We start from the raw sequence: 23,792 nt of genomic DNA, 5'->3' as shown, positions 1-23,792 counted from the left end.
ACCTTACCAACACTGTTCCTTGCCTGAACTGGATCAAAATCCTGGAATTCCCTCCCTAATGGCATTGTGGGCAAACCCACAGCATACGGACTGCAGCAATTCGAGAAGGCTGCATCTCCTGTAGGGTAACTAGGGATGGGTAATAAATACTGGCCAACCTGTGATGCCCACATCCCATAACTGAAAATAAAGGAAATTTATATGCAGTACTCCAGGTGCGATCTCACTAATGCTTTGCACGGTTGCAGCAATACTTTTGCATTTTATTCCTTTAGCAATAAATGGCAGAATCCCTTTTGCTTTCTTTATTATTATTCTTTGTTCAATTACACGCTGTACTTGCATTCTAGCTTTCTGTGATTCATACAGGGGTCACCCAGATCCCACTGCACTGAAGTATTCTGAAGTTTCTCTCCATTTCGAAAAAAAGTGCCCTTCCGTCCTGATGACCAAAATGGTTGACCTCACGCTTTCCTGCTTTGCACTTTATCTGCTAAATTTTGACCATCCTTCTAACCTATTCATATCCACTTGTAAATTTCTTATTTCTTCATTTCAACTTACTTTCTCATCTGTTTTAGAGTCATCTGCAAATATGACTATAGTACCTACTACCCCTGAATCTAAACCACTTGTCTAGATGCTAAGTACCTGGGCCTGAAGACCCACTATTTACATCTTGCTAATGAGAAAAAAACATTTGCCACCTCTCATATTTGCATTTATTTGCAGTCAAAGACCGATTTATCCCAACTCTCTGCTTTCATTTGGTTAGCCAATCCACTATCAAAGCTAATAAATTAACCTTAGGACCATGTGACCTTTAGAAACTTCCTGCTGTTTTGTGAGATTAGCCTTGTGGCTGGTATTACATGGTTTGAAATGATCTTTAATTTGAATAAATGCAAATACTCAACACAGTTACACCCTTCCGGGAGCCACGTTATGTAAGGTGGAGAATTAAAGGGGTTTGAGTGTATAAATGTCCGAACAAAGAAGTGCACTCAGAGGAGGTTTGGTAAAAAGTTGAGCCTTGCAGATTTGTTGTCCCTGACGTCTCCTGACAGCAATGGCTGCCTTGTCGTCCTCCCCTTAATATGTTTCTTCTACCTCGAGGTGAATTCCCGCTATGCCTCCCAAATTAAATGTAAATAGGCAGTGTTTAGACGGATATGGGCCAAATGCTGGCAAATGGAATTGGTCAAATTGGGATGTCTGGTCGGCGCTGACAAGTTGGACCAAAGGGTCTGTTTCCCAGCTGTATGATTGTATGAACCATGGCTGTCTGAGAGAAAAACAGACCTCATTTCGGTTTTAAATGGATGATCCCTGAATTTTAAACAGTGACCCCTAGTTCTAGTCTGCCACAAGAGAAAACATCCTCTCCACGTTTACTCTGTCGAGTCCTGTCAGGGATCTTTTATGTTGCAATCAAGTCGGATCTTCTAACCTTCAGTGGTTACAACCTAGCCTGTCCAATCTTCCTTCATAAAACATCCTGACCAATCCAGGTATTAGTCTAGTAAAGGGAAAAAGTGAGGACTGCAGATGCTGGAGACCAGAGATGAAAAATGTGGTGCTGGAAAAACTCAGCAGGCCAGGCAGCATCCCAGGAGCAGGAGAATCGACGTTTCGGGCATAACAGTGATTCATGGAGCAGGATGCCCCGATGCAGAGGCAATTCAAGGCCTTAGATGGGTGTCACACCAGCAGCAGCCACTACCTCCCTGTAGTGCTGCTCTTCAGCAGCACCAGGCAAATGGCACTTTTGCCCTTGGGATCCTTGAGCATGGCTCAGTTCTCACCACTGCTGTTAAGTGTAACGTATCTGAGTGAAGGAAGGTGCAGTGAGACCTCTGGGAAAGTGCTGAGGAGGAAGGTTAACCAGCCTCAGACTGGCAGTTGAGATCCCCTATGCCATCCCAGATGGCAGATTTCCTTCATTGCAGAACCAGATGGATTTTTCCCAACAATCAGCAACGGATTCAGCATTAGACTTTTATTTTCAGATTATTATTGAGTTCAAATTTCATCACCTGCTGTGGTGGAATTCTAATCCAGGTCCCCAGAACATTACTCTGTCTCTAAACTAATAGTCCAGCAGTAATACCACTGGGCCAGTGTCTCCCCCTAAATGGTGATATGAACAGTCTGAAAAAGTATAGGAGTCTTGGTGATGACAAGGGTCCATTTATTACTTAATGGTTGATTAACATGAATTCACAATATGGGCAGAATGAGTTCAATGTGACAATTTATTGAGGAACAGATGTCTACAAGTAGCAATTATCGCACAAGCATATTCATTGTTGACATCATACTAAGTCTACCTACTGAAGAAAAGAGCAAGCAATTTGTAGTATCGGCAGGCAACAATCTTGTGAGAGTGAGTTCATGTGTCTCTGAACATTCATTCAAGATCCAGGTATTATTGGAGCTGGTGCTTGGATCTGTACCTGCTCTGCTCCAGTCTGTGTCCAATGTGAGGCTGTGCTGCTGTGGCCTTTCAGAACCTCCTTTCAAGGACCATCTCTGTGTGAGCACCTTCCCTCTGTACAGCCTGTTAGTGTGAGGAGGCTGGTGGATCAGCTGGTCTGTATGTTCATATGTGACATATTAAAGAGCCAGGACCTGGTTGGTGTACCACTTTGTACAGCAATATTTGGGTAGCACAAAGTTTGAGATAGTGGAAATGCTGATACAAACCCAGTAATAACCTGATATAAATATTGGATTGTTTACATAAGCAGATTAAGACACTATTTCATCGTTCCTGTCTCATAGGATGATAATGACTTTTACACTTTTTACAATTTAGAAGGAATCTTGAAACAGTTTTGGGACTGATAAGGCTTTTTACAGGTGAACACGCAGGTACATAATTATAACACTTGCGTTGACATTCCTGTGAGTTCACAGGAAGAAGGAACTGGGAAAGTGAACATTCACAGAGAGAGAGAGAGAGAGAGAAAGAGAGAAACACATACACAGAGACAGATACACACACACACACACACACACATACACACACACACACACACACACAGGGACATAGCACAATTGCAGGTACATATGAGGACACAGACACACAAAACCACACAATATACAAAGACACAAGCATTAATAGCAATGGTATGATCAGCTACATTAATATTGCTTGAATATCAACTCAAGTAAACTTCACTCTGGTGCTGAACGTGTCTTCTCATGTTGATGACTATGTCTCACAATGTCTGACTGTATCTGTCTGTTCTGTCTCTGCATGGCCTCCCAATCAGGAGACTGAGGGACAAAAATGAAAGGGACTGAAGGAAAAGAAAGGGAAGGGGAGAAAGTGAGGAGGAAGTAGAGAGGGGGTTGGAAAAAGAGTGTGTAGTCAGAGAAAGAGAGACAAAGAGGGAGAAAGGAAATGAGGGAGTAGATATCAAGGGATGTTCTCAACCCTTGGAGTCATATATGGTGCAATTGGGAAGGTAGCCAGGGGTTATGGGGAAGGGGGATTAAGAAAGGAACATTAAGAAACATGTTAATGAAATTGGGCAAGTCAGCCTTACTTGACTGGGTTCCGACTCCCATGTTATTTTTGAAAATTTTCAATGAAGGGTATATAATGTGGAGTACTGTTGGATGTGGAAGGGCTTGATGCAACTGCAATGAAGCCTGGGCCTCTGGGAGGATTGGCCCAGCTCCAATTTCCTGTGTGTGACAGAGGTTAAATATTATCTTGCAGTGCCTGTGTTTCTGAACTGCACAAGCCTGCTGCCTTCGACAAACATTGGAGAGAATTCAAATAACACCCAAGTCAGTGGCATTTACGCCAACTCATTGAGGGACGTGGAAAAGATGAAGAGGGTGAAGCTCCTTCAGGAATCTTCCAGGATTTGCCCAGATCTCTTCAGGAGAGGCCTCAGTTGCACCGCTCGGTGAGTTTGATACATGACATTGTGTTACGTGCGGTAGCCCATGTGGTTCCCTCGTCTTCTTCCAGAGCTGTGTTTAGGAGGTTCCATGTTCACGTATTCATTGTTCTGTTCTTCTCGATTCTTTAGCAACTTCTGAACAAGAAAGGAACAGACAGAGAAAGACTTTGTAAATCCAAGTGGCTCAGATTGATGCAACGATGGCAATATTACTCAGGGTCATCCTTCATCCCCAAGAACAGACTCACACTACTTCCTGACATCTTGGGTTAAGGACTGTCAATTGAAAATTTATATCAAAATGATGAGGTCTTCACCTGAAATGGTAATAAGTCACTGTTATCTTTCTGCTGGTTCTAGAAGAGAATGATACCATTCATCCAAACGTGCAGGGAATTAGAATAGGATGTGGCCATTCTGCCCCATGGGCTGCTTCACTATTATGCTAGGTCACAGCATGATGTGCACCTCAGTTTTATTCTCCTCCTTTTGCCCTTTGTTTATTGATATCCTTTAACCAACAAAATTGGTCAATCTCATTCTTGACAGCCCAAAAAGGCCCAGCTCCACAGACCCACCATCCTTCATTACAGCCCCAACAGTGTGGAAGCAGACTGTTCAGCCCATACCAACTCTCTGAAGAGCACCCCACCCAGACACACCCGTATGTCTTCTCTCTATAACCCTGCATTTCCCAAGGCTAACACCGCTAGCCTGTACATCCTTGGACACTATGGGCAATTTAGCATGGCCAAACCACCTTTGGACTGTGGGAGGAAACCAGAGCAAACTCACATAGACATGGGAAGAATGTGCAAACTCCACACAGACAGTTGCTCGAGGGTGGAATCAAACCTGGGTCCTTAGTACTGAGAGGCAGCAGTGTTAACCATTGAGCCTCCATGCTGCCTATTAGAAAAGGTGTTTTTGATTCCTCTCACAAATGACCCAATTCTTGTTCCAAGCTGACATTCCTTTCTGTACCTTCTCCAACAGAGGAAGCAGCTCCTCTGTATTTGCCAGTCCATATCCTGCTCGCCTTTTAAACACTAATTAGATCACACCAAATCTTCCCAACTCAGGGGAATTCTGGAAACCCATCAGTCAACTGGTAATGAACCAAATTCTCTTCCATCGTTGAACAGAATCAATGTGCCTCCAAACTGGAAGGAGGAACCTGTGTGAGGGGAAAGGGATTTGTGAACTAGCTGTAAATGGGTTGGAGGGTGTTCAATCATGGACGGTGGACGGGAGAAAATCAGTTCGAAAGGTGAGTTAGAAATCCTTCTCATGGTGTAGTGCGCGTACATTGGCACAAAAATAAAATCAGCTGCCCTGAACACCTCTTGTTGACATGAGCCGAGGGGAGGTGATTGGAGTCATCCATTCTGGGAATGTGTCAGTGTGCTGGGGGAGGGGTGAGTGGTGGGGTGACTGGCAAAGAAAAGCGTGGACACAAGACATAAGCTACAGCAGAAACAATGCTGCAGAGAAAGCAACAAGCTTGAGAAAGGAGTATAAAGGGCTTGGTGGTATTGTGGGTCATATTACTGAATAGGCAAGGTGGACATGCCTTCCCCTCTGTGGCTAATTGGGAAGTTAAATTCAGCAAATAAATGTTCTAGAAATTAAAACTAGTGTGAGCGACCATGATGCAGACAGATTGTCTTTAAAAGCTTGACTGTCATTGGTGGAAGGTAACCTACCATTAATGGCTGGTCTCCAGTTCTACACTAATATCGTTGATTTGTAACGACTTTGTAAAGCTGTCCAGTGAGTCACTCTGTTACCAGTTGGTCAAGGAACACAGGCCAACCCTTCAGAAGGGTGAGTAGGAATTGACACCAAACTTGCCAACGGCATCTTGAAAATATATTTTGAAAGGGATGCAGGGGAGATGGCACAGAGGCTTGAGAGAGTGGTAGAGTCCAGCTTGGATGTACTTGCCTTGCCTTGGGCCTGTCTCCCAGCGCTGGCCAGTCCATGTAGCAGTAGCAGGCTCGTCAAAATTGTGAATCAGTTCACATTTCATGTCAACTGCCTCCTTCATCCTGAGAATACAAGCGGTGGTACCAAGAGGCTGTGGAGGGGGAAATTGAACACAGAGCAGAGAAACACATTAACACGACAAAACACAACGGAGAGACAGACAGGAGGAGCAGAGCACAAGGAACGGCAAGGGGGAGGAAGAGAGGAAGAGGACTGGAGAAAAGTAGGGGTGCATGTGAGTGTGAAAGGTGAGATTGTGAAGGGGGAGCTGGCCATTGACCTCTTGACCAGATGTTACTTTCATCTCCTGCTGAATGGGTTTCCACTGCCGTGTACTTTGTTTGAGGTGACTGCACATGGTGCTTGTTAGGGAATTCCCTGTGGATTGACTCAATGGCTGTGTTTGATGTTGGGCTAGGGTTGATGGAGGGGCAGGATCTTCCACTACAGCTCCTTTTGTCTTGGGGTAGTAGTTCTTCGTGGTCTCTATAATTTACTGACTTCCTCAACACCAGGTGTTGCAAGGAATAGGTCTGAGTTACTTGGAGGTTTTGAAGTATCACTCTGAGTCTTTCTTTCTATCTAGCTCTTGGTCTCTTTCTCTCCATCTCTGTCTGTCCCTCTACCTGTCCGCCTCTCTCTCTCTGTCCCTATCAATCTTTCTTTCTTCCTCTCTTGTCATCTACCTTTATCCAATTCTTTGTCTACCTGTCTGTTAGTCTGTCTCTCCCTGTTTCTGTCTCACTCCTTTTAATGTGGGTAGGTGGAAGATAGAGTGAGGGAGAGGTTAAGGAGCTCAGAAGGGTTAGAAGAGGGTGTTTCCAGTTGTAGGGCAGGGGGTGAGGAGATTGGACTGAGGGAGGAAGTGGGAAGGTAGGCCTGAGGGAGTGAGTGATTAGGTAGACTTGGGGGTTAGTGTGCACACAATAACCTGACCTGACTCTTTCATAATGTGTACACTGTGTTCAGTCACCTGCGCTCAGTAATTAGTATTTGACAATTTGTTTTCAATGTTTGGTAACCTGCACTTGTTACTTGACAACCTAGGTTTATTTGTCCTGTACACTCATTAACCAATACCTTAGTCTGTAAGCATGATCTCACAATCCTGTAGCCAGCAATCTGTCCTCTGGCCTTGTTTAAACTCTCCTATGAGACACTTGGTATTGACACCCAGTAAGCCATTGGCAAACTATGGTTGACACTCAATGAAGTCAATTTTAGCGTTTCCATTTCCCAACCTTTGTGATACTTACCCAGTGTATGCAGGAAATGAAGATACTGGAGAACATGAAGAGTGCAGCGATGACCAATACAATCATAAAGGACTGAGTGAATTCTGGACATGGCTTTGCCTCTGAAACACACAGAACAATGTTATCACAGTTTTCTGTCTTGACGGCAGAACTGGTCAGTGAGGCAGAGTGCACCTTTAAACATTAAACCACCAGCACCCCAATTCTGACAGATGCAGACTGCGCAGGAATAGTTTGGTTTTTCCTCTTTCTCTCACCTTGTGCCATCTCTCTTGTCTTCTCTCTCACTGTCCCTCTCTCTCTTCTTACCTTTTTTCCATATTTTACCCCCTCCGATTCAGTCCATGTGTGTTGTCATTTCCATTCATAGGCTCTGTCTTTTTCTCTTTCCATACCACGCACCATCCTGACTTGGAACTATGTTTGCCATCCTTCACTGTCACTGGGTCAAAAGCCTTGGCAACGCTATGGGTGATCCGACACTCCAAGGTCTGCAGCAAGTCAACAGGGAGCTCACCAGCCACTGAGAGAACTGCTCTCAGTGTTGCTCTTAAGTCACACTAACATCCCAAGAACTAATCGAGTCTCCCTCTCTGCCCTTGTTGCCTCCACTGTATTTTCACAGTTTTGAATCTCCATTTCTGATGACTCTCTCTTCCTTTCTGTCACTGGCAGCATTGATAATTCTTCCAAATGGAAAGCATTTCAGAAGCAGTTTGTGCTGAATTCTCCCTTTCCATATTTGCGTTATGTTAAGTTGTCATGGCTAATGTCTGTTATGACTGATGTCTGTTATCACTGCCTCCTTTTTATTGCACTCTATAAAGTGACAGTAACGCACTTTGGTCATTTAATCCACCCCATAATATAGGAATAGGGATGAGGAGACCATTTAGACCCTGGAACCAGTTCTCCCTTTCAACAGGATCACAATTGATTGGAGCCTAAATCATTACGTACCTTTACCTATCAGTGAACTATCCATTTTAGTGAGAAAATTAACCAACTTTCCAGCATCAATTACTATTTGATGTAGAGAGTTCCAAATTTCTAACTTCATTTCTGAAAAGTCGAATTTTTAGATGATGGTCACTAGCCCTACATTCCTCAATCTAAATGGATTCTCCCTGTCTGTCCACCTCAGTGTCTTTTACACTTCCACTTAGTAACTTCCAGAGAATGCAACCTGGCTTGTTTAGTCTCTCTTTCAACCTTGTCCCTTGGAATTCAGACATTATTCAGTTCAATCTATATTGTACTTCCTCCAAGTCCATCATTATTCACCCTGAGGTCTGATGCCCGAACTGCTCTCAGTACTCCTGGCCAGTCTGACCTCAGGATTGCTAGAAAATAAATGTACCTACTCCAATAGAGCCACTCATTAAGCCCAGCTCAGTACTCATTTTACTAAATATAATGTAATGGAAAGATATTGTTTCATTGGAGGCAGTTCAGAGAAGGTTCACTGGGATGATCCCTGGTATGGAGGGATGGTCTTATGAGCAAAGGTTGAGCAGGTTGGGACTCTACTCAATGGAATTTAGAAAATGATATTTGATCTCATTGAAACATATAGCATTCTTAAGGGTTTGACAGGGTAATTGCTGAGAGGCTGTTTCCCCAAATGAGAGAGTCTAGAACCAGAAGTCATAGTCTCAGAATAAAGGGAGGCCCAATTAAAGACTGAGATGAGGAGGAATCTCTTGTCTCAGAGAGTTGAGAATCTTTGGAACTCCTTGCCACAGAGAGCAGGCTCCTTGGTTATATTTAAGGCTGAGATAGATAGATTTTCAATCCGTAGGGAAATCAAGGGTTATGGGGAAAAGGCAGGAAAATGGATGTGGGGAACGTCAGATCAGCCATCATGTTATTGAATGGTGGAGGCAAGCTTGAGGGGGTGAATGGCCTACTGCTGTTCCTGTTTCTTATGGTCTTATGGTGCAAGGGTCATGTTTTAGGGACGCGCATTCAAGTCTTATCAGGACAACGGGAAGAATTTAAATTTAATTAATAATATCTGGAATAAAAAAGGTAGTCTCAATGATGACAACCATGAAACAATTGTCAAGTGGAAAAGTGAATGGTTCACTAACATCCTTCAGGGAAGGAAATCTGCCGGTCTGACCAACCCCTGAGTGAGGCACTCAGTTCAAGGGCAATTAGATGTGGGCAGCAGATGCCCATATCCAATGGATGAAGAAAGTAAAAATTGAGATTCCTCTCTGTTGGTTCTATTGATGCAGGACACAAGCCTGAGTATCCTTTAGAATCTAGGAGGTAAAAACAATGACTGCAGATGCTGGAAACCAGATTCTGCATTAGTGGTGCTGGAAGAGCACAGCAGTTCAGGCAGCATCCGAGGAGCAGCCGAATCGACGCTTCGGGCAAAAGCCCTTCATAGAATCTCACTATTCATTCCTGTCTGTTGCTTTAGATCTTCCCCAGTTAAAAACCTATTCTCTGTAAATGCCTCTACTGCATAAAAGACTGTGAGACTGAAATGCTAACTGTGTGTCTTTCTCAATCCAGTGTTGCTGCCCAAGTGCGTGGAGAGTTATTTTGTTTTTATTTCAGATGTCTGCACTCACCAGGCATCTCTGGAGCGATGAAAATACAAGTCCCATTTCCTTTGCCCTCGATGTAGGGAGGCGGATGTATTTTCGCCATGTGGCAAATGTACAAGTCACTCTGGGATGTATTCAGCCCACTGAGTGTTACTGAGACACTGCCGTTCTGGACATGTGCCTGACAGTTTGGAGCAGTTGCCGTCTTGAAACGATTTGCACTGTTATTGAAGGACATAGCACAGACCTCAGTGTCATCCTTGGGTTCTCCTTTATAAATGGTGATGCCAAACTGCTCAAAAGGTCCATCTCCAGTGGTGTTGTACGCACACTCGAGAGTGACGTTGTGGCTGTCTGCCAGGATTCGTCGAGGCTGAAGAACTTGAAGCGCGAGAGCTGAGGCAGAGAGGGGGAAAGACAAAGGAATACAACTTAATCTTAAGCAGAAACAAATAACTACTGAACAGTGGGTCAAACAGTATCATTTAAGCTGTGGCTTCAACTGTGGAAATGTAAGAATTCTTCTTTATTCTTCCATGGGCTATATGTGTTGTTGGCTGAGCAAGCAATTACTTCCTATCCCTACTTGCTCTTGAGAAGGTGGTGGTGAGCTGCCTTCTTGAAGTACTGCAGTCTGTGTGTTGTAGGAAGACCCACAATGGCCTTAAGGAGGGAATTCCAGTATTCTGACCCTGTGACACTGAAGGAACAGCAATGTTTTCCAAATGAGGATGACGAGTGGCTCGGACAGGAACATGCAGGTGATGGTGTTCCCATGTAGCTGTCCTTCCAGATGGAAGTGGAAAGATGTTGTCATGGGTTTGGAAGTTGTTATCGAAGGAAAGTTTCCACTGGTTGGTTGGTTGAGGACATCAGGTGGAGCCATCTCCAAAAGATACATGAGATGGAAGGAGTGGGAAGAGGAACTGCTGAGTGGGTGAGGGTGGAGGGAGATGGGAATAGGGCTGCTGTGAGTGAAGGAGGGTGGAAGAGTTGGGAGGAGGGTCTGCAAAGTGTGTGAGAGAGGTAGAGGAAGTTGGCAATCGAGACTTCAATCACTTATCATCAAACCAATATGGCCCATCAATGGAAGTAAAACATCATTATAGACAATTTTTATTTGTAATGGTTAATTCTAATGATTTTGCAAATCTGTAGTCATTAGCAGGATAAGTAAAAACAAGATGGTATGATAAAATTTGTGTTCTGCATATCCAGGTGGACCAAGGAATCTCTGTGAAATGTTCTGGAGTAGGGGGTAGGCAGTGTTCAATACTGCCCTGTAGAACTGATGGGTCTTAGTGTAAGGATTTCAATAGGTCACTTAGGACCATACAAGGGCCACTGAGAATCATTGCTGAGGTCACAGACAGTTGTAAAGAGAGACGGAGATAGGGGCAGGCCCCATGTGAGGATGAATGAATTTTAACTGTTTAACGGAGAAAAAGTCTAGACATTTGGGTGGTTCTGTGCTACTTGAACAAACACAGGGACTAGGAATTAAAAGGTAGCCAAGAGTTGGACTCCTGGGATCTGAAATGGGACGACATATTGGGGAAAGCCATGGGGAGCTCAGAAGAAGCCCACAGCGAGTCGTGAGTTCATGGAATGCCCTGCCAGTAGCAGTGGTGGGCTCTCCCTCTTTTATGGGCATTTAAACAGGCATTGGATAGACATATGGAGGATAGTGGGCTAGTGTAGGTTAGGTGGGCTTGGATCGGAGCAACATCGAGGGCCAAAGGGCCTGTACTGCGCTGTATTTTTCTATGTTCTATGTTAATACGTCAGTGCAGCTGTGAGGATGAGACGGGATCATACATTGAGCAAGAGCAGAGCTCAGGAAATACCCAGAGACAGGTTTAGATTGGTGAAGTTAGCTGTCAGTGAAAAGTTGGAGTTGTACTGGCAAATAAGCACTGGAGAATTGTTTCAGAGCCTGGGGGCGTGTGAACCCAGGACTGGACAGTATGTGATCAACCATAACAGGAGCAGTTGCTGAGGCAGTCCATGATGGCCTGTCTCCTGAGAGAATGTTTGGCAAAGTGTAGAACTATAATCCTTCACAAATATTAAGAAGATTTGGTGACCCATTATATCATTAACATCCGGAGGGAGTTACTGAGAAAGCCATGGAATTTGACTCGATAAGGCCACTGTTGGAATATTGCGTGCAATTCTGGTCTCCTTCCTATCGGAAAGATGTTTTTGAAACTTGAAAGGGTTCAGAAATGATTTACAGGGATGTTGTCAGGGTTGGAGGGTTGAGCTATAGGGAGAAGCTGAACAGGTTAGGGCTGTTTTCCCTGGAGCATCAGAGGCTGAGGGGTGACCTTATAGAGGTTTACAAAATTATGAGGGGGCATGGATAGGGTAAATAGGCAAAGTCTTTTCCCTAGGGTTGGGGAGCCCAGGTTTAGGGTGAGAGGGGAAAGATATAAAAGAGACCTAAGAGGCAACCTTTTCAAGCAGAGGGTGGTATGTGCATGGAATGAGCTGCCAGAGGAAGTGGTGGAGGCTGGTACAATTGCAACATTTAAGAGGCATTTGGATGGGTGTATGAATAGGAAGGGTTTGGAGTGATATGGGCCGGGTGCTGGCAGGTGGGACTGGATTGGGTTGGGATATCTGGACGGCATGGACAGGTTGGACCGAAGGGTCTGTTTCCATGCTGTACATCTCTATGACTCTATGAATCTAACATTTCTTATTTGATGTGAACGATGGGTTGTTGAATCATAGTCAATTACCTATGGTTACCATTTGTCAATTCTGGTGCTAGAAATAAGTCACATATGGGTGGCACGGTGGCACAGTGGTTAGCACTGCTGCCTCACAGCGCCAAAGACATGGATTCAATTCCCGCCTCAGGCAACTGTCTGTGTGGAGTTTGCACATTCTCGCCGTATCTGTGTGGGGTTCCTCCGGATGCTCCAGTTTCCTCCCACAGGCTAGGTGAATTGGCCATGCTAAATTGTCCCTAGTGATAGGTGAATGGGTAAATGTAGGGGTATGGGTGGGTTGCTCTTCGGAGGGTCAGTGTGGACTTGTTGGGCCGAAGGGCCTGTTTCCACACTGTAAGTAATCTAATCTAAGATATGTGTTGTACATTGTATTACTATTCTAAATTGTGTAGTAAAGTCTTGACTTCTGAGATCTGTAAAACTTGCGGCTTTGTAAGTCCCCTGGATCTTACTTTCATTTTACTTTAAAAATAAAGGTTCCTGGCTCCTAACCAGATTGTAACATAATCTGATGATTTTGTTCGGGTCATAAAATAATTGGATAGAGGATCAAAACTGTACGACAACCCCCGAAGTAGCAGTGAACTTCAAATTATAGCAAAAGAACAGGGGAGGTCCCACATTAAGTACAAGTGGTCAACATGCATTTGATATGGGTGGCACAGTGGCTGAGTAGTTAGCACTGCTGCTTCAAAGTGCCAGGGGCCCAGGTTCTGTTCCAGCCTTAAGTGACTGTGTGGAGTTTGCACATTCCCCCCGTGTCTGCATGGGCTTCCTCTGGGTGCTCTGGTTTCCTCCCACAGTCCAAAGAATGTGCAGGTTAGGCAGATTAACCATGCTAAATTGCCCATAGTGTTCAGGGATGTATAGGTTAGGTGCATTAGTCAGGGGAAATGTAGAGTAGTGGGGTGGGTTACTCTTCAGAGACTTAGTGTGGGCTTGTAGGGCCTGTTTCCACACTGTAGGGATTCTATGTGATGATATCAATTGTTGGCAAATGATGAGTGGACTGTCAGGTTTTTATCTGAAAAATGTGTTGCTGGAAAAGCACAGCAGGTCAGGCAGCAACCAAGGAGCAGGAGAATCGACGTTTCGGGCATAAGCCCTTCTTCAAGAATGAGGAGGCTTTGCCAAGCAGGCTAAGATAAAAGGGAGGGACTTGGAGGGGGGGGAGGGTGGGGCGTTGGGATTGCGATAGGTGGAAGGAGGTTAAGGTGAGGGTGATAGGCCGGAGAGGGGGTGGGGGCGGAGAGGTCAGGAAGAAGATTGCAGGTCAATCAGCTCTGATCCCCAGCATCTGCAGTCCTCACTTACTCCCCGTCAGGTTTTTATTTCAAGTTACTGATTTGTAGCGGTTAGCTCATTTAACAAGTTGGAGGCATGCAGTTCAAAGTAACAACTGCCTGAGGTAGATTCCGGATCTGTTCTTTACCCACACCCAGACTGTACAGGGAAATAGTAAACTAAAAATATTTTAAAAGAACTGCCAAGAAAATTGGCTCAGGTGAAGCATTAGCAGACAATGAGCAAGGGCCTTTCGTCAAACACAGCGAACGCATGGGATCAGGAGAACGTGAGGGTTTGCCTGAGTTGAAGTCCTTAGAAAAAATGTGTTTGAGGAGAGGGATTTAATGGCCCTTGTTATTAGTCCAGGGAGGATGGGGAATTCAGAGATCAGAGAGGAAGGAGTGAGTGCCGAGTATCAATCTGATAAAAGGAGACAAGGAAAGCAACAGATTAGGGAGAGACTGTTGGTTAGATTTGACTGATTTATACTGAAAGGGGAAAGTGGATAAATAGAAATAGACAGCCAGTTCTGAAAGGGCTGTTTCTTAACCATATGCCGGTCAGTCGAGATTTCTGCGTGGTTTTCTACAGGTTAGCCACACACAACAAAGCCACAGAGTTTGAACCGCAAGATAAAGCATGAGTAGAGAACAAATCATGAAGTCAGGCAGCTTGTTTGGCTGTGGTCAAGTTAGAACCATCATGATTAAAAGCAAGTTTGTCCAGGCACAGAATTAGATTTTGTAATCCGCAGTGAAACACCCAGGGCTGTCATTTCATACTGACAGAACAGATATGGCCCTATGACAGAACTGAACATGGCAGGAGCCATGACCAGGAGCAGGTGGAGTGGCCACTGACACTACTGGTGTGTATAAGGGATAGCAGGGGGAGAAGTTGGGACATTTGCCGCATGCTTGGTTTAGAAGTATATAGACAGATACAGGGGCGGGGGGATAAGAGTGAATTCAAGTGGGACGTGGTGCATCTGGAGTATAAACACTGGGGCAGATCAGTTGGGCTGAACGGCCTGTTTCTGCACTGTGAATTGTGTGAGGAGGATGAAAATTTGCCCCAGTCTTATATTGCAAGAAGCAAGTTGTAACTTACTGACCTCTGATTTCCAACATTCCACTGCCCCCATCAACTCAGGCACTAAATTCAGGCCACTGGCCCTCATTATTCTCCATTACTCCAGTCACGTCCCAGAGGGAAAAACCAGTAAATAAAACAAGAACACCTGCAAATTAGTGTACTGGTCATACTGGAGCGCTGTTCTGAGGTGTACAAAACAAGTCAGACCAGTGTCTAGCATTCACAAGTTTTACTGGGCTTTCCTTCGAGCATCCTGTCTGGCTGCAGGTGAACGTTGAGCAAAAACAATCAACAGGAATGGTGTTGGGGTTGTTCCATAACTTATAGCAACTATAGAGGGAGAGGTCCTCTGCTGAATCAAAAGGCCAACCTTTGTGTGTGCGAGGTGTGGGAGTGAATGACATAGATGAGCCTATATTCTTTGTCAGTGGACTGCAGCTTGTTCCACTGAGATACAGATCAACAGCTCTGAGTGACGACAAGAGTGTGGACCTACCACCAGCACACTGTTAATCTGGATGGTGATCTGTTTCTGGTGCCTGAGGTGTGTGCCATTGTTGACATTTAAACAAAGCCACATGCATGTCAATCTAGGAAACAAAATATATTCTAGATGGGATTCATGAGTCACAAATGAGTGGGGGAAGGGCAGTGCCAGGGGTAAAGAGTACCATTGAAACCCAAGGATTATGTGGCCTATGCAATGGAAAAGGTGTCCAGAGTCACCTGAGTGAGGGAAAGGCAGCACTACTTCAACCCAGGGATTTTGATCATTCTGGTGTTTTAATTATTTTAAGTGACATCACAGAGAAGCTGTCAACTGATTGGTTAATGAAGGACTAGCCTTAAATAATAATAGTAGGTTCAGAAAGGCGTATAATAAATTGGGGACTATCTGAAAATAATATTTTCTGAACAATACGTGAAAAAGCTAATTAACTATGTGAGAAAAGTTGTTCTTGCATGACGTAGGAGCCATATCTACAATCAGTGGCTGCAGCTCAAGGAACCTCAGCTCAGAGTTAATGAGCTGGGATCAGAACTTCAGAAGCTGTGGCAGATGTGGGGGTGGGAGAGTTACATTGATGCTGTGTTCCAGGCAGTCACAAGCTATAGCTTGAATATTTCAATCTGCAGGTGGACTGGGAATATCAGGTTGGTCGCCGATCCCAAGAAAAGTTGTCTGTGGAACGTCCACAAGGATTTTTTTTTCTCAGAGTAGCTTGTGATAGAACTCTTGAGGGAACAGGCAATTCTGGATTTGGTGATGTGTAATGAGGAAGACTGGATTAGGGAATTTGAAGTGCAGGAACACCTAGGGGGCAGTGACAGTAATACGTTAGAATTCATCTTGCAATTTGAGAACAAGAGCTGCAATAGGATGTAATAGTACGACAATTGACTAAAGGTAATTACAAAGGCATGGGGGAGGAGCTAGCTCAAGTCGATTGGAAGGGGAGCCTTGTAGGGAAGATGGTGGAGCAGCAATGGCAGGAATTTTGTGGAGTAATTTGGGAGGTACAGCAGAAATTCATCCCAAGGAAGATGAGACATATTAAAGGCAACCATGGCTGACAAGGGAGGTGATGAGCAGCATAAAAGCAAAAGAAAAAGTATACAATTTGGTGAAGACTAATGGGAAGCCAGCAGATTGGGAAGTCTTTGAAAGCTAGCAGAGGATAACTAAAGAAGCAATGAAGGGGGAGAAGATGAAATATAAGAGTAAGCTAGCTAGTATTACAAAAGAAGATTGCAAGAGTTTTTCTCAGATATCTAAAAGGGAAGAGAGAGACATAAGTGGACATTGGACCACTGGAAAATGAGGCTGAATCAAGAATTTGGAGCACACATCCTGTTAAGAATGAGAGATTAGAGTTGGGAATCCCAGAAAAGGAGGGAACGTTGAGAGGATCAAATCATGTTTTAATGTTTTATCAATTTTATACATCATATGCGTCATTTTTCGTTAACTGTGTCTCTGTTGTTCATTTACAATGTGTTGCGCACATATGAAAAATGTGACTTATCTGCACACACACATTGATTAAACAGTGTATATAAAATCATTTTTCCACCATTGAAATTGTCCTGTTGTCGTGTTACATTGAGACATGAACACCAACTAGCCACCAAAAGACATGAGACACTATCACTAGGTTCCATACATACAGACAAAGAAGGGCACCACTTTGACTGGGACAAAGCACATACACATACTAAGACACGCAAGGACCTTCTTAGAGGAATGGTATTCTAACCAGAAGTCCATCAGTAAATGCATCAATTTGGATCCTGTCTACATTCTCTTGTTAAAATAACCGGAAATGACATCACCCACTTTAAGAAACCGAGACCTATAAATAGAGAGGCTGGACATATCACCAACACTTCAGCAGATACTCACACTGATGATGTCACCTAGTCATGGTGACGAAACTTCTGAAAACATACCTTCAAGCTCAGCGAGCTAACTTGCACACATATAAATTGTTATTTTTTGTTTATTACAAAGAGCAGAGGCCCCAGAACCAATACCTGCGGAACACCACTGGTCACCAAGCTCCACACTGTACACATCTACCACCACCCTCTGTCCTCTATGGGCCAGCCAATTCTATATTCAGACAGACAGATTTCCCTGTATCCCATGCCTCTTTACTTTCTGAATGAGCCTACCATGGGGAACCTTATCAAAAGCCTTCCTAAAATCCATATACACCACATCCACTGCTCTACCTTCTTAAACGTGTCTTGTCACATCCTCAAGGAATTCAATTCAGCTTGTGAAGTATGACCTGCCCCTCGAAAAGCCATGTTGACTATCTCTAATCAAACTATGGTTTTCCAAGTAATCATTAGTCCTGTCTCTCAGAATCCTCTCCAATACTTTGCCCACCACTGACCTAAGACAGACTGGTCTGTAATTCCCACGATTACCCTTACAGAATTCTGAAGGAGTTAGTTGAGGAGATTGGAGAGGCATTGGTGGCGATCTTTCCGAAATCACTGGAGTCAGGGAGGGTCTCAGAGGGCTAAAAAATGGCTAACGTGACACCCCTTGACTAAGATATTAGGGAGGCAGAAGACAGGAAGTTATACGCTTATTAACCTGATTACAGTCATTCATAAGATTTTGGAGTCTGTTATTAAGAGTGAGATTGCAGACTACTTGGAAGTGCACAGTGAATTGGGGTGGAGGACTGGCAATTAAAGGATTTCGAGAAACAATGGCAGAATTGTGTTTTGGGAGAGTGTGGGGGAGTGGGGAAATGGTGTCATTCCATATGTATTGTTGGTTTTCTCAGTGTCATTGGATAAAGATCCTGGAATTCCTCATAATGACATTGTCGGCCTATGTACAGCACATAAACAGCAGCAGTTCAAGAATGCAACTCACAACAACGTTCCCAAGGGCAACTGGAGATGGGGTAATAAATGCTGGCCGAGCCAGTAGCACCCACATTCCATGAACAAATAAATAGAAACATATGCAACGTTTTTGTTTTTCTCTCTGAGATATTTTTCAGTGAAACAATGCTTGTGCTCATATCTTTCTGGTTGTTCTGTTGTTCAATTAGATCAGAACTGATCTGTATCAGAACTCCATCTGTGCGCCTTTGAACATTTCCCTTCTGCCTTACAGAATGTTATTCTGAAATTGTGAAATAGAATGCCTCTAAAAATTCACCCTTTAAGTAACCGAATTTCAGGTATTTGATTTCCAAATAAGGGATTAAAACCTCAAACAAGAGATTTGCACTGTGGATTTTCATGTGATGTTGAATCAAAGACCCCCCCATCTGTATGCTGGCTTTTCAAGCTCAGGCACCTAAATCCCAGTTACGGATGAGCTCTGCATTTGGCTAGAACATTGGTTAGTCAAAGTCCTCCAGGGCTCCTTGCACTTGCTCCCTGTCTATGAGCCAGGCACAAGATGCTGCTTGGGTAGAGAATAGCCCTGTCTGTTTCTCTTCAGCATGCAGCCTGCAAACCGTATGGATCTAAACTGAGACTGAGGCCTACCTGCGTGAGGTACTGGAAGGCACTGCCAGCACTGTGTCCCCAGGTCTCCAGGGTATGGCAGTGACGCCTGTCAGATTGATAGATTCTTGATGTCTAGAGGAATTAAGGGCTACGGGGAGAACGCTGGTAAGTGGAGCTGAAATACACATCAGCCATGATTGAATGGCGGAGTGGACTCGATGGGCCGAATGGCCTTACTTCCACTCCTATGTCTTATGGTCTTATGGTCTAAAGTGGAGGGTACCACTCTGAAGGGTACCACAGATTCCTATTCCAATCACAGTGAAATGCAGTCAGTGCTGGAAGTCTGAGGCAAACATGGAGAATGCTGGAGAAACTCAGCAGATCTGGCAGCATCCGTGGAGAGAGAATCAGAGTTAAAATTTTGAGTGCAGGATGACTTTGTACGAAAAGGAGTCTGACTGCACCTGAAATAGTTCACTCTGTTTCTCTATCCAGACCTGCTAAGTTTCTCCAGCACTTTCTTGGTATTTGTTACATGTATCTGTTCTTTGAGTGAGCATGCCCAGTCAGCCTCTTCTGACACTTTGTTGCAACAATGAGATCAAATTTCCCACTTCAATCATTGGCCAGGTATGGCCCAAAGTGCAATTCTTCAGACCTAAACACACAATGAATGTTATTTGAGGCCATTCTTTTTGAAAGATGGGTGAGGATGCAATTCAAGTCTCCTGGTTTCAGAGACGTTAGCTACATTCTATCTCGCTGTCCTCCCTTCCCAGTACCACACCAAACCCCAGCCCCATCCAGAGTTTTCAGTTCAACATGTGTGGCATTTAGGGCATGCCACACTGCCAGAGGTGCCAACAATTGGATGAGCATGTTCCTGCCTGCCCAGGTATGTAGAGCAGGGGATTCTTCCTGGGGTCAGGGTTTATCTCTCAGCTAACAACACTAAAACAGATTATCTGGTTTTTAATCTCATTTATTGTCACGGCGTCTTGTTATCTCATACATTGGCTGCTGTGCTGACTACACTTTCACAATGATTATATTTCCCAATTGTTTTATTGACTCGAAACACGCTGTGACATTCTGAACTTGTGATAGACACAACAAAAATGCAAATCTTTTGCTTCCAGTGGATGCTAATGGGAACTAGATTGGAGACTCTCACAATCCTGAATCCACTTTCAGCTCATGATCCATTCAGAAACATGAGCAGGAATTATGTCAAGAAGAAGCTAAATCCAGGGGTACTGAGGCCAAATAATCAATCATTGTTATTGTAACATTGGAGGCTCTGTGAGCTGTCTTGTTGTCTGTTGCTAACTCTTCACCTGAAGCTATCTGCTGTAACCTCAAATTCCTCATATACTCTTAGATTCTTAGTTACCAAAGGTATAGTAATAAAGCCTTCTAAATCCTTTTAACATTGTGTGAAACCACTTCTCACAATTCCTGTCGGGATTGTTTAGTTTCAACCTTCTTAACAACTTGCAAACCATTGGAAGCAGCCATTCCCTATTCAGTCTCTTGAAGTCTTTCAAAATTTCCCAACACTCCCCATTTATCCTCTCTGCAAGAGAAAAGGCCCAAATGAGCCTTTCCTCGTAATCTCAAGTCCTCATAGCTGGAGTCATAAAGTCATACATTCATAGAGATCCACGGCACAGAAAAAGGCCCTTCAGCCCATCACGTCCCTGCCGGTCAGAAACAATTGCCTAACGATTCTAATTCTATTTTCTAGCACTCAGTCCATAGGCTGGTATCCCTCGGATCTGTTATGAGGGTTTCTGCCTCTCCTACCTTTACAGACAGACAGTTCCAGATTACCACCACTCTCTGGGTGAAACTGTTTTTACTCACATCTCCTCTAAACCTCCTGCCCCTTACCTTAAATCTATGTCCCTGATCATTGATCCCTCTATTATGAGAAAAGTTTCTTCCTGTTTACGCCAACTATACCCTTCATAATTTTATCCATCTCAATCATGTCCCTTTTCAATCTCCTCTGCTCTCAGGAAAATAACCCCATTCTCTCCAATCTCTCTTCATAACTGAAACTCCCCAGCCCAGGCAACATCCTAGTAAATCACCTCTGCACCTTCTCTAGTGTAGTCACATGGCTCCTAATAACATGGGTTCCAGAACCACACATAATACTCTAGCTGTGGCCAAACCAACATTTTATACAATTCCAGCATAATCTTCCTGCTCTTAAACTCTATGCCTTGGCTAATAAAAGATTTTCATTTTATCCACCTCCTTGATACCATAAGGAATGGCATACAGGCACATCAAGGTGGCTCAGTAGTTAGCACTGCTGCCTTACAGCTCCAGGGACCGGGTTCGATTCCAGCCTTGGGCGACTGTCTGTGTGGTGTTTGCACATTCTCTCTGTGTCTGTATGGGTTTCCTCCGGGTGCTCTGGTTTTCTCCCACAATCCAAAGATGTGCAGGTTAGGTGAATTGGCCATGCTCAATTGCCCATAGTGTTCAGGGATGCGTAGGTTAGGTGCATTGATCAGGAGTAAATGTAGGATAATAGGGAGGGGAACGGCCCGGAGGGTTGATGTGGACTTATTGGGCCAAAGGGCCTGTTTCCACACTGTGGGGATTCTGTCCCTTTGATCCTTGGTGCTTCCCAGGGTCCTACCATTCATCATGTATTCCCTCGTTTCTCTTGCCTCCCTTGTGATTCCATGATCCTTACATTCCCATTATAGAGCAATGCTGAGAACTGGATGCTGAAAGTTTACATGTTGTGCAAGTTTTCCAAAACCTCCTTGATTTAACACTTAATACCAAAAAGTCAACATTAGTGGGTGATGTTCCAAGATCTAAGCCAACAGCCCATACCAGCACTGGTCAGCTGGGTGATCAAACAGATTATGAATCAAAATATAAATCCTTCTCTTGCACATCAATGGGTTCAGTCCTGATGAAGGGCTTTTGCCCGAAACGTCAATTTTCCTACTCCTCGGATGCTGCCTGACCTGCTATGCTTTTCCAGCACCACTCTAATCTAGACTGCATAGTAATATAATGCTGTAGGAGACCAGAGGAGAAAAGAGCAGAAATAATTACCTGGTGTGTGCAGGACCTCTAGAAGGCAGAGGAACCAAGCGGCAAAGTGACCCAGACGCTTCATGATGCCCGTGGTTTATCCTTCTCAGATGAAGCAGGAACAATGACTATTATAGTCACAAGGAAGCCAATTAACTGACAGGATGTGGTCGCTTCTCTACAAGCAGCCACGGCCTAGATAACAAAACTGTGTAGGAGGCTGACGAGGGAGATTTTCTGTTTCACAGTTTAGGAAGCTATCTTAAACAACACAGTAACTCCCGTTCAGTTGATTCAGAATTATTCAAACACCAAGCAGCAAATCACATTTGCTGAGATTACCCCTACATTTTGGGACTTCATCCGTTTCCTATTTGGTGTCCTGTTGAGACTTTATGAATATTTCACTCTTTGAGATGAAGGATATCTGTCCTGGGAATTCAACTAAGGAATCTCACTGAATCCTACCAGACAGTCAACAATAAGTTATTAGCAATAAGTTCCCTCTCCACTGTCCACATCAAACACTCACAGGATAGATATATCACAGGGTTAGATAGAGAGTAAATCTCCTTCTACACTCTTCCCATTAAACACTCCCAGGACTGTTACGGCACAGGCTTAGAAATAAGGTAAAGCTCCCTCTAAACTACCCACACCAAACATTCCCAGGACATGGATAGCATGGGGTTAGATACGGATTAAAGGTCCTGAAGAAGGGCTTTTGCCCAAAATGTTGATTTTTCTTGCCCCTCGGTTGCTGTCTGACCTGCTGTGCTTTTCCAGCACCACACTCTTGACTCTAATCTCCAGCACCTGCAGGCCTCACTTTCTCCCTCTAAATGTCCCCGTCAATTACTTCCAGAATAGGTCCAGCATAAGGAGTAGGGGGCAGGTGTCAGGGTTCAGGGGTCAAGGGCAAGGACAGGGGCAGGAGTGTATGCAATGCAGCATGTGTTGAAGAGGTGGGATGTATGGGCTGGAGATCACCTTTCCCCTTCCCTTCAATGAAGACTGGATCTGGACCAATCATGGGCAGCCTGGTAGGATTAGTGGTCTCTGGCTGAAAGCTCTTGAGAATGGGCTCTCCACTCTGACAAGGTATGAGAAGGTTCTGCATTTTAACATTCCTGATGCATCCAGGGCCCTGACAGGAGACCTCCTAATGCCCCTTGGATACGTTAGCTTGTCAAGGCTTCTGGAGAGCAGGTGGTAGTTTATGGGTGCCATTGAATTGTATTGCTGAGGTCAGACCCCACTGCTACAATGTTATATTTCAATTGCTGTGTCAGTCATAGTTCAGTTTGGAGCACTCTGCCTCTGTGGCCCAAGCTCTGTGGGTTCAAGTCACATTCACTATACATCAGAAACTCCAGTTCAGTACTGAAGGAGTGTTGACCTTTTGGAAGTGCTGCCTTTTGAATGAGACATTAGACTGAAGCCATTTCGAGCCTCTCAATTGGAGATAAAAGATAGCATTATTTCAATGAAAAATAGGGATGGCATTTCCAGTGTCCTGGCCAACATTTATCCTTCAATCAAGGTGACCAAACTAGATGCTCTGACCATTGTCTCATCGCTGTTTGTGGGATTTTCCCACACATTTTAGTTGCCATGTTTAAGACCATAAGTGAAGAAGACCATTCAGTCCATCGACTCTGCTCTGCCACTCAATGGGATCATGGCTGATCTGATAAACCTCATTTGCTTTTCCCCATAACCCCCAATTCACTTACGAATGAATGATCTGTCTACCTCAACCTTTAATATACTTAACGACCCAGCCTCAACAACCCTCTGTGGTGAATAATTCCACCAACCTCAGAGAGAAGAAATTCCTCCTTATTAATTTTTTAAATATCCAATCCTTTATTTTGAGATTATTCC

The 23,792-nt window shown here is 44.2% G+C and overlaps 1 protein-coding gene across 1 annotated transcript; it reads right to left on the bottom strand.

Annotated features, from left to right (window-relative positions):
• Nucleotides 1-2,195: 2,195 nt before the first annotated feature.
• Nucleotides 2,196-21,990, bottom strand: LOC140481774 (cytotoxic T-lymphocyte protein 4-like). The gene is made up of 5 exons (XM_072578307.1): nucleotides 21,927-21,990; nucleotides 9,754-10,125; nucleotides 7,166-7,266; nucleotides 5,868-6,000; nucleotides 2,196-4,055 (listed from the first exon to the last, which is right to left on the bottom strand). Exons 1-5 carry the CDS (start codon nucleotides 21,988-21,990, stop codon nucleotides 4,021-4,023), a joined length of 705 nt encoding a protein of 234 aa, XP_072434408.1. The 3' UTR covers nucleotides 2,196-4,020.
• Nucleotides 21,991-23,792: the final 1,802 nt, after the last annotated feature.

This window comes from Chiloscyllium punctatum, chromosome 10 (genome assembly GCF_047496795.1).
Source record: "Chiloscyllium punctatum isolate Juve2018m chromosome 10, sChiPun1.3, whole genome shotgun sequence".
Classification (NCBI taxonomy): Eukaryota; Metazoa; Chordata; class Chondrichthyes; order Orectolobiformes; family Hemiscylliidae; genus Chiloscyllium; species Chiloscyllium punctatum.
Note: the sequence above shows the minus strand (reverse complement) of the source record. Positions and strands in the feature narration are given on the sequence as shown.

Excerpts from the sequence above, each read along its gene's own strand:
- LOC140481774 (XM_072578307.1), bottom strand. The coding sequence starts at position 21,990 with ATGAAGCGTCTGGGTCACTTTGCCGCTTGGTTCCTCTGCCTTCTAGAG. Across the intron at positions 10,126-21,926 it reads AGAGGTCCTGCACACACCAG|CTCTCGCGCTTCAAGTTCTT; the intron begins GTAATTATTTCT and ends TCTCTGCCTCAG. Across the intron at positions 6,001-7,165 it reads TCATTTCCTGCATACACTGG|CCTCTTGGTACCACCGCTTG; the intron begins GTAAGTATCACA and ends CCCCCTCCACAG.